General features: G+C 36.2%; 1 protein-coding gene across 1 annotated transcript in view; it reads left to right on the forward strand.

Annotated features, from left to right (window-relative positions):
* Window positions 1–725: 725 nt before the first annotated feature.
* The window catches only part of GHR (growth hormone receptor), a gene marked incomplete at its 5' end in the record, with an annotated part of 15,032 nt that continues 4,118 nt past the window's right edge, over window positions 726–11,639 (forward strand). The window contains 5 exons of the mRNA XM_009869534.1: window positions 726–855; window positions 3,219–3,379; window positions 4,400–4,578; window positions 9,011–9,182; window positions 11,148–11,238. Of these exons, the coding sequence (XP_009867836.1) occupies window positions 726–855; window positions 3,219–3,379; window positions 4,400–4,578; window positions 9,011–9,182; window positions 11,148–11,238 (733 nt within the window). The remainder of the gene's footprint in view (window positions 856–3,218; window positions 3,380–4,399; window positions 4,579–9,010; window positions 9,183–11,147; window positions 11,239–11,639) is intronic.

Here is an 11,639-nt window from a genome sequence, read left to right on the forward strand (position 1 = left end):
GTTTTGTGTCAGAGAGTCCTTGTATCTCCTCTTTGGGGCCCCTCTGTTGTGCCAGCCAGTGGCGAGTTCACCACAGAGCACAACCTTAGGGAGGTAGTGATCTTCCATCCTGGAGACGTGCCCTGCCCAGCGCAGCTGCGTCCTCAGCAGCATGGCCTCAACACTGGTGACCCCTGCCCATTCAAGGACAGTAACATCAGTCACGTAGTCACTCCAGTGGATGTTCAGGATTGTACGGAGGCAGCACTGATGGAAATGTTCGAGGAGTTGCAGGTGGTGGCAGTAGAAGACCCATGATTCAGACCCATATAAAAGAGTAGACAGTACAGTGGGTCTGTAGACACTAATCTTTATACTTTTCTTCAGGTGTTTATTGCACCAGACTCTTTTATGGAGTTTTCCAAAAACTCTGTATGCCTAGAGTATTGAGCAGAGCAGCAGCTCACTATCACCAGATGGTGAGCAGAAAGACAGCTTGAAGACAACGTGGATGCATCTTTGATCCAAGCACTGGCACCTCATTGACTATGTCTTAGTGCGCCAGAGCAATATTCGCAATGTGCATAAGAAGAGTTTAAATGTTCCTCATTGTACATAAAGACTTGGAAGAAAAGTTAATTATTCTTTAAAAATGCTGAGTTTCTTTTTAACAGCATGTTAGTCTGGGTCATGGATTTGTTTAATGTGTCTCCTCCTTTCTTGTCCCCTGCCATTTTTCCTGACAGATCTTCTGCAGTGGCCACAAATCAGCAAGTGCCGATCACCTGAACTGGAGACATTTTCATGTTATTGGACTGATGGAAATTTTTATAACCTCACTGCTCCAGGAACAATACAGCTATTGTACATGAAAAGGTAATATTATGGAAAGAACAAAAGAAAGAGGAAAAGAGAAAGAAGTCCTGTATTTTGCTGTGCCTGTTAGCTCGTTGCTGTGATGTGAGCCATAATGTTTTTAAGGGCATAGAACTGTTTATTAAGTGTGTATTTGTCATTGTCAAAATTTGTAGTTAATTATTAAGCAGTTTGCACCAACTAGCGTTATTTGGCAGATAATGAAGAACACATTCTTATTAAATTGAGGTCCAGGTTGCAGAATCCAAAACTGAATACTGTATGGCTTGAGAAAGCAATTTTTATTAGGGAACTTCAGATATCAACTCCATTTGCAACTGTGAATTTTGTTGTATATGTGCACATACATGGACTTTCAATTTTTTATTCAAGTTTTATAAAGCTTCCATTGATCAGTTGCTAGATTAAAGTCTGAATGTGCACATCCAGGTGAAAAGGCTGCTCTGAGACTGGGGATTACATTTCATTTCTGATTCAAATTCCACTTAAGCTTTTGTAATTTTCAAGTTGTTACAATGATTAGCCTGAAAGAGGACATAAATGTTACCCGTAATCGCTGTTAAGAAAAACAGGCCTTTTGATTGCAGGAATAGGAGGATGTGAGTTTCTGTTCTGTCTAATACACTGGGTTTCAACATTTTTGCTTGAGACTTTCTACTGATGATGATATATTTGTTTAACAAATTTTAGCCTAATGGCAAGGCGAGCTTTCTTACTTAATCTTCTGAGTCCTCTGGAAATACAGGGAACCAAAATAAAAACAGTATGTAAGTGTAAATGTTTATTTCACAGTTGTCAGAGGAAGGTACTATGAGCAGTACTGCGTATGTTGAGCAGATTGCATATTTCATCTTTGTCCTAGAAGTTACCATACTGCAATAAAAGATATGAATTAAACATCTGCATTAGAAGTATTTCCGTGTCAGCATTTAAGGCTGAGCCCTTATCATCTAACCTAGTGTCCTACTTTACACAAGCCATAGAATCTAATCATGTTCACCTTTTTCAAGTCCTGACTGTCTCAGCTACAGCATTTCCTTTAGAAAAGTGTCTGTTCTCATCAGCTAAGCACAAGACTGGTGCATAGTGGCGGAAATGCTTCATACTCAATTTAGGTAGTATCTGCCGTTTTACATCTTAAACATCCATGAAGGCTGCACTTGACATAATTGATTTAGCTTAATCTTCCTGTACAGCTTCAATGGCTCTTAGTAAGAAAAGGCATTTACAGTGGTTTTTTAATTTTTACAGTATGTTTTAACAAACCAAGACTGTAATATTAAAAAGATCTGGATTTGATCTGTATTTGCATTGCGAGATACTGTTACAGCAACAGCAACAGCAAAGCAACAGCAAAGCTGTTGGCTATGAGATTTGGGGGTTTTAAGTGACTTCAGAAATAATGAATAAATGTCTGTTACTTTTCTCATAGACTATTTCTAACAATTTGGTCATTCCCATTTTGCTTTAACTGAAGACCTTTTAGGTTTTGAACCCGCTGAGTAGTTTCATCTTGGCCATATGAAAATGACCCTACACAAGTAGCAGTATTTCTCAGTCTGAGAGTTCACACCCCTCTTTATAACTCTGTTGGTAGAGATAAAAATAATGTGATATTTCCTGCTATAATTCTTTTATTTACAAAGAACATTTATGAATTTTGGAATAAAGTCTGAACGGAAAACATAAGAGGTTTCTTGCTAGTAGTTTCAAGCCTCCATTTTAGAAGTTCTGTATCACAAGGAATTTAGCCCTTCCTCACTTCACAGTGCTGTGTTTCTCTTCACTTCATTCACATCCTGCAGTCCTGGGCTGGTTTGTGCCAGATCTCCTGGAGCATCCGCCCTTGGGCACTTTCCCGTGTGCATTGTCAGTGCTGCAGTGCCAACATCCCAGTTCAGCTCCCCAGGGCAGCGCACTCCCCTGTCCTTGGCTGTGCAGGTGGTGCAGTGCTGATCTGCCATAAGGAGTGGCTTTCACTGATGCAGACCTCATTATGAAGGTGGACATCTTACTGCAGTCTAACTTGCCCTGAACAACAGTTGCTTAAATTCATATCAGATTTACCAAAATTTTTACTTGCTGGTAATCATTAGCACCTGCCAGCACAGCAAGATGTGCTTGCTGTCTGTTCTTTCAGAAGGAGTATCCAAAGCATAGAAATATCACTAACAGTCCATAAGAACCTAAACTCATTTATGCAGGTGGCTGGGATAGTGGTTTGGTTTCATTGTAAATCACCGTCGGTATTAACCTGGTTTTCTCACTTCCATAAAAGTTATAACTTATCAACAATGTGTCTTGTAACATGAATTAAGATCTATAAATCTCTCATGTATATGACATTTTTGTTGTAATTCTAGGAATGATGAAGACTGGAAAGAATGCCCTGATTATATCACTGCAGGAGAAAATAGCTGTTATTTCAACACGTCCTACACCTCTATTTGGATACCTTACTGTGTTAAGCTTGCCAATAAAGATGAAGTATTTGATGAAAAATGTTTCAGTGTTGATGAAATAGGTATGCCTCTCGTATGCATTTTATCTCTATATTTTTATATAGATGTGATGCTATAAGGTTTCATATTACTCATACAGTATTTAATTTTTCCCTTTCAGAAAGGTTAGTTTCTAAAAAACATGATATATAGGAAGGGATTTGTTTTAGTAGCATAAGTTACATGATCTACACTAGAAAATACTGCTCAGACTGGAAGAAAACTAAAAGGATAAAAGCAAATATGGGGTTTCCTTTCTAAGTACCAACAGTCTCTCAGTGTGTGCAGATGAGCTTGTCTTTGCTGTCATTTTGAGCCCATTCTAATGGATGATATATCCCCTTGTTCACTGTGAGTAGGAGCTGCCAAGTTCTGGAACCAGACGGTTTTTTTGTTCCTTAATCAAGACTAATCTGCAGAATTAAGATGTTTAGCATTTTTAAGCTAAAATTTATATTTATTGCAATATGAATCATGACTGTCTGGAACTTCGCAGATGTTACCGCTTGTTCAAAGTAGTAGTGTATGTGTATGTGTTAAATTAATTCCTGCAAGTCACTGGAATACCCACTGTTCTCTTTTCTTCACTGAGCAAAATTAGATCAATTTTTCACATGACATAGTTTTTCAATGTACTTGTATATAAGTTACTAAATATCTAATTTATCTTTCTGTGTTACTCAAGTTATTGTTTTTTATTTCTAGTGAAATTCTACATTTAAATTTTGATGGAGAATTGTTTATGTCTCCGTGTTCTGTAAGCTGCTCTTGGGAAATGTAGTGCAGTAGGTAATACATTCTTAGTCTTCTTTATTAGTCACTCAGGTGAGAATTATGCAGAGTATGTCTACTTCCAATAGTAGAGTGCCTTTTTGTTACAAAACTTGTAGTGACTTCGTCATTGACTTGTACATTTAGATTCTGATCAGCAAAATGTGGTTAATACACTTTTCTAGTCCTGAAATAATATAACGCTGTGTAGTAAGAATTATCATTTCACATTGAAAACTGGCAATTTTATTCCAAATACTCTGTTTAAACAGTACTACCTGACCCCCCTGTCCACCTTAACTGGACTCTGCTAAATACTAGTCAGACTGGGATCCATGGGGATATTCAAGTAAGATGGGATCCGCCACCAACTGCAGATGTTCAGAAGGGATGGATTACTCTGGAGTATGAATTGCAATACAAAGAAGTTAATGAGACAAAATGGAAAGAGGTATGAAGCAAATATTTGTTATACAATAGTACAGTGCAAACTTGCTCTTCCTCTGACACTTTTGTACTACTGTGAAAAGCAACAGGTTTCTAATTGCTACTCAGATGATATCTTAAGTCTTAAACAATATACCCATATTCTTCTGAAGTCTTCTAGCAAACATTGTAACTTTATGTGTCAAGATAGTTGGCATGCCAAATAATAATAGCAATCCTTGAAATCCCTATGTTAAAAAGTATAGCAATAACCAGATATATACAAGTTTCTTCAAAGAAAAGATACTTCTCTATTGTTTTCCTAAACCTCAGATATTTGAAGCAGCACATAGTATTTTTTAGTAGTTCGAACAGAAATATTTTTCTTGGAAAATGTCACCATGTCAGCCCAGATTCTTCAGGGTACCTGTAACATTCTAATATTTATAATTATTATTTCATTAGATTTTTTTTAAAAAAAAAGCTTTGACATATAATTTACAGTTTGATACAACAGGCAAATAAAGTACTGCAATATAGATAAGACATGCAGTTTTCATACCAGACATCAATGGGAAATTTACGACTATATGGATAGTCCATGAAAATATAAAGTATATATACTCCAAATGTTTTAAGTATTCTTTTTAAAAATCATTTAACTTTTCAGTAGTTAATTTTCCTGTCATGGGGAGGAAATTGTACCCAGCTTACTTGAATGCCTAGGCTAAGTGCCAGTGTGTTATGGCATATTGGTACATGGTGAAAATGAACTCTTCCTGAATACCAGTTCTATGCCATAAGATCATCATTTTAGAGCAGAACCCTTCTTTTGCTTTCCTATTAATATGAACTGAGTTAACTGACAACATGAAAGAATACTGTTACAAGTTTGTCTTAATCTACAAAAGGCAAATTTACCAAGTGAAATACCAAGTCAAACTGATTTTCTTGCCTTCCTCTGTGAAAGACCTTGGACACCTCATCACCTCTGATCTTTCTCAACGTTAGCACTTTCCATTTATCTTACTCATTATTAGTAAGTTTACAGCCACACAAGCCTGTACTGTCTATAACTTAATTTTTATACTGATTTAAACTGTACTTACTGTATAGCATCTATATGTTAAAGCCTGTGAAATTAGTTAAGTATAGGCAGTAAATCAATACTTCTTAAGAACTTGAAAATCTGTAGAGTATTTGTTGGATTTACAAAAGCAGGTGGCAATATGGATACCTCTTGAAAAATGGACACTGTTGTTGTTGGGTTTTTATAAGTTTTAGGTATCAGTCATACATAAATACTTTAAAAAAAGCTTTTTCCTCCGGTACCATCAATAATTCCAGCATGCCTTGAGAATAGTTCTCACAGAGCAAAGGTTTTAAGATCAGCGCTTCTTCTTTCAGAAAACAGATAAGAAATTTCTGAATATTATACTTGCCTCAAGAAACATAATAGGGTAGATTATGTTGTACTGCAACTGTATATGTTGCATGCTATTGTGCCTTTCAGATTAAAAGCATGACACATGGCATAATTCCCTGAGACATTATCAGAGCACAAAAGAGAAATTTCTGAACAAATTCTTGGTCAGGCCTAACACAACAGCAAAATTCTGAATAACAGCATTGGAGCAATGACTTTGCATTGTTTGCTGCAAATACCTTCCATAATGAATTTTGAAGCAGTAAAGAAATGTCTAGTTACACTGCTATTACTGGTTTTTTTACAAGGAGGATAATCTTTGACTGCTTAAATATACCATAATGCTTTGTAATATAACCAATACCAAAAAAAAGATAAAAAATAATTGATAGTAGTTAAATTGTACCATCTCCCCTTGACTAAGTTTTGGTTGTGATTTTTTTTAGATGTTTTGGGATGAAGCTATTCAATTCTTTGTGTATAGCCTTCATTTTTTTCAATCCATTTGCTAATTTAAAATGGCTAACTTATGAATGGAAAGAGGACTATAACATTAATTAGTAAAGTATTATAACAGTAAATTATAGAGATAAAAGGATCAAAATTCTTTTCTGAGAAACTTCCTAAAAACAATAGAATTCCCACCCTCGTATAGCAGATGTTCATGAGACAAAGCCAAACATAATCTGGCTCACAGTTTGAAATAAATTCATCATTGTTATTAACTCCTTTTGTGGGTATCTTTTTAAAATTCTGTCCTTTTGTCTTGAAATGTTGCCCATTACATTCACTAGACTAAAAATTTCTCCCCTTTTATGTCTATCCAAATTTAATGGTGATGACTAGTGACAGCTATATAGGTCCTGTGAGGCTGCTTTGTTTTTCAGACAAGTTGTGAAAACACACATCTAAGCAATAGTGAAGAGTGATGAATTTGTAGGGAAGTGTTGTGTCTATGAAGTGCCTAAAAATATATATGTGTGATAGGGAATCTTGTATGTCTTATTTTTCTTTAGGTATTTATCACATTTTTGGACTGATATTTTTACTTAAAAAGAAAAAAAAAAAGCCCAGGTGAAAAAAAAATACATAAAACAGGTCCAGATCCACCAAATATGGGATGAAGTTGGTGATCACAGCTCAGTCCTTCATGAAGAGGGCTGGACAAGGGAGGTCTTCGCTGGCTCTCACTATCTTGTTGAATTTTTGCTGTAAAAGGTCCATTTCGCACTGCCATGTGATGCACTTAGGACAGGAAAGCGTGGTGTACTAACTCCAGAGACGAACACCATCATGATGTCTGTACAGCACTGTGTCTGCGATACCAGGCTTACTAGTTTGAGGGATGCAAAACTCATCTCCATGCACTGCATTGGATGTATAGCCTGACATCTCCATGTGTTGTATGGGTACCAAAGCCTGTGCTATGCCTGCTTTGGGTACTTCTGAACCTTGCCCTAGTAGTACCCATCTCTCAGTTTTCCCTATTTTTCTATTAAAGCTGCTTTGGATCCACTACCTTGGATGCTGTGTTGCCTGTCATGGCTGGGCATATTTCTCAGGACTCAGATTTAGCCTGCATACTGCTTTTTCCAAGGACCACCATTATTTGGGGTACATAAAGTTTTGTGCAATCCAGCATTCCTAAGAATCTCTACCAATTGTCTCAGAAAAAAAAAAAAGACAAAACCTAAACAAAACAAAAAAGACTCAGCCTAATAGACAAACAAAAAAAATACCAAAAAACCTACCTGTAAAATGGTAATGTACAATTTCATTGTGCCTTCACAACACAAACTAAGTATGTATTGTATTCCTTTCCAACTGGATAGTCTTCAGGTGTTAAAAACCTTTGTGTTGTAGAGCAATGGTTCTCCACGATCTTATACACAACTACTAGCAGAGAAAAGCAGTCCATCTGGGATCAATGCCTCCTCCAAAATCTGACTCATTGGTTCTCAGACACTTGAGTCTGGAGCCATCAGGGAAGTCCACAGATAGTAGCAATCCACAGAATGTGCCTCAAGTGTAGATGATGCAATTAATCCTAATTGTAGGACTGTATTGTTGAAGCTTTCTTCAGATCCCCAATGGCTGCTGTTTTCCAAATGTTATAATTCTTAGCCCATGATGAGTTTTGTCAGTTTGATCCTTGATCAGAATCAAGTAAAAGTAGAGTATAACATCTGCCACATGTGTTTCTATTTTCAGCATATTTTTCTTATTTTTATATATTTTTGTTGGGTGACTGGAGCTAAAATACATATTCTTAGAGAAATAATAAAACCATAGAATCATAGAATGGCTTAGGCTGGAAGGGACCTTAGAGATCATCTAGTCCAACCTCCCTGTCATGGGCAGGGATGCCAATAGAATAGAGGGAATTCATATATTAAGACCTATTGAGACCTCCTACATAGTTAGAAATTTGGCAGTATCTAAGTAGGTTGCAGTTAATAATACAGAAGTTTCAAGACCAACAATCTGATGCCTTCTCTCACAGAGTCTTCATTCTCACATTCTACATATAGTTGAAGATTTTGGGAGCTATGCTTTGTTCCCCAAATAAATAGATTTCTAAGATGCAGTACACCTGGTTAGAAGGGCTTTAAGTAATTTTTCTTCTTAAAATTAATTCTGTAGTGGAGATTGCACTAGTTTATTTTAGCAAGGTTTGGGCCTTGTGAAGTCCGTAATGTTGTGTTACAACAGTAAGGATTTAGAACTTGGTAAAATCAGAGATGTTCACACATCTACTCATGGCCCATAACTGGGGGCAGCTGCCTTTCTTCACTGACTGTATTTACAGAGAGCTTGGATTCTCTGCTTTTGGCCTCCTGAATCATAGCAAAATCTGATAACTAGTAAGTTAAAAGTAAATGGCATGAATTTTCTCTGAATTCTTCATGTGGTATCTTTACAGTTCCACATAGCAAAAACACTTTCAAATGTTTACTTCTGAAATGAAGAAGCAGTGTAGAATTGCCAGTACCATTCAAACAAATAAATCACAGTCCTGCTGTCTTTACAGTTAGAACCCAGGACCTCAACACTGGTTCCACTGTACTCTCTGAAGATGGGAAGAGATTATGAGATACGAGTCCGTTCAAGACAACGCACCTCTGAAAAATTTGGGGAGTTCAGTGAAATCCTTTATGTATCATTTTCTCAAGCAGGCATTGAATTTGTTCATTGTGATGAAGGTAAGTAGGTGATGTGCAGCAAGGTGTTTTTATAATCGTGCTTTCTTGATTTGTCTTTTTGACGGTGCGTTAGTTGTTTGTTGTGTTTTTCTCCTTACTGTTGATGTTGCATGCTTGATTAGATTGGTAATTCAACCTACTACATGAAAAACATTGGGTGAGATTGAGAGTGTACATGTTCCATATAGAAGTTCAGAAGTAAACCAGACTGTTTCACAGCTCATCAGAGAGCAGAAATTTTGCTAACTTTAAGAATCAGAAAAAATAACTGCTGTTGCACATCTTACAGAGCCTAAAATATAGTTAAATCTCATACTTCATCATCTAAAATGAGCACTCCAGTAATGAAGTATTGTCACTGCTATTAAAGTGTTATATTGCTGGCTAAGTTTATCAGAATTATGTGCTTTTCTGAACTGCTCAATACTAAAAAGAACAGTGAGTGTTTTTCTTATTCTTGCTTCTGTCTTGAACTTGTTTTTGAAGTGCTATTAAAGACAGAAGAAACAGCCATTGAGCACCACATATTTTCTCTTAAAAGAATGAAACAGTGCCTTTTCCTGAAGTATTTTCAGGTCTGAGCTACTAAATTAAATCAACTCTCCAAAATATGAGCTCTTCAGCAAATTATTTTAACAAGCTACTCAATTTTCCAGAGCATTAGTGAGGGTGTTATATAAAACCACCCATAACTCTTATCTTTCAAAGCCTTGCTAGAGTCCCGTTTTTAACTCTTCGTATTACAGTTTTCATTCCTAAATTATATGAACAGCTGATATTCTGGACATGGCATTCTAGGGCCATCCTACAAGCAATTTTCTTTAGTGACTACAACACAGATTCTGGAAGTTGATCCATATCCATACATCTCATGCAGCAGCAGTGATCTGATCTGACTGAGAATTTATTCTTGCCTGTTTTGTATATCACTTTTAGGAAAACAGAACTAAAATTCAGAGTAGTTAAATTCAAGTTCAATGTTCTAATTATTTGAAGCAGCTGGACATTGTCAGTGACATGACAAGGAGTTACTGATTCTCCATTAAAATAGTGACTTAACACAGGCATATCTAGATAGGACCTTAGCCATGCCTGAAAACATGTCCAGTCAAAATCTAAGCTGGGAGTGCAGGGTTAAAACTGTTATCTGAAGTTTATGACTTTTTTACCCCAAAAAGATGTATATTCATATATAGGGTTCAAAAGCTTTCTGTCCAGTATTCCTTGGCCAAAAAAATGTGTCAAGTTTGTATGGAAAATTTAAAATTGGGAAAAAATTAGAAGAATCTAACACTACAGACAGAATAAATTTCTTTCTGCTTTATATTCTACATTGTCAGCTTAAGTATAATGGAATTGCCAGTATTTACCAGTGTTGTTCTTCATTCCTACCCAACTGCATTTCAGTGACCTAAATTCTTTGTAGCAACCTGCAAAAGAGAGAAGTTTTTTTTTCAGTTGATGGTTCACAACATAATTAATGTTCAGCCTTTAGAAAGAGTCATATGCTTTCTGACACCATCATATTTTGGTTTCTGTGAGAAAAGAATAGTTTGTCTCTGATTTAGCATACTATTAAAAATATTCCCTCAGCTTACGCAAACAAACAATAACATCATCTGTGGTATTATATGCAGTCAGGACTTCTGGTAGCATGTTCCATGCAGGCAGAATGTTCTTCATGGCTGGTTTTGCTACATATACTGACTATATTAAGATCTTGTTTATATTTAAAAATTCAGTCTGGTTTTGCAAGGAGTCTTAGTGGACTCACAAATGCAGTACGGAAGCTATTGAGACCAAGTTGAGATTTCTGCTTAAGACAGAACATTCACATCTAACTAACCAAAAATTCTATCAGTTTTTATTACTTTTCAGTCTGCAGGTTGTGGAAGAGAAAGGTGAAATTAAAGATGCAACAGAGGTAGAGATTCCTGCTGACATGATTTTGTTCTGTTGTTTCAGAAATTGAGTTTCCGTGGTTCTTAGTTGTTACCTTCGGAGCATGTGGGCTGGCCGTAACAGTAATCTTAATCCTCCTGTCTAAACAACCAAGGTAGAGAGTTTTTATTTGGTAGATTTTATGTACTTGTAGCTTAAAAAATAAGGTGCTTCTGTTGTTTGAAATCTGAGGGACTAGAAACTCTTTTGATGACTGTTGTTCGTTCTCATAAGCTGCATGGATGCTAGCATATGTACATATATGGATGCTGGCCTTCAGCACTGGGAATCTGATTATGTTGACAGCTCCTCTTTTGGAATGCAGAACATTTTATTCTACACTATTTATATAATTCATTTACTTAGGTTTTGAAGGAGATTTTTTTTTTAATTATTCAAATTTTCTAAGTACTGTTTTTACTCACATACTGTTCAAAAGTTTCACACATACAATGTCTATATATTTGTTTTCGTACTTAGACTATTCCACTAATCTCTAAGTGTTTCTTCATCGAG

The sequence above is a fragment of the Apaloderma vittatum genome, unplaced genomic scaffold (genome assembly GCF_000703405.1).
Source record: "Apaloderma vittatum isolate BGI_N311 unplaced genomic scaffold, ASM70340v1 scaffold7365, whole genome shotgun sequence".
NCBI classification, from domain to species: domain Eukaryota; kingdom Metazoa; phylum Chordata; class Aves; order Trogoniformes; family Trogonidae; genus Apaloderma; species Apaloderma vittatum.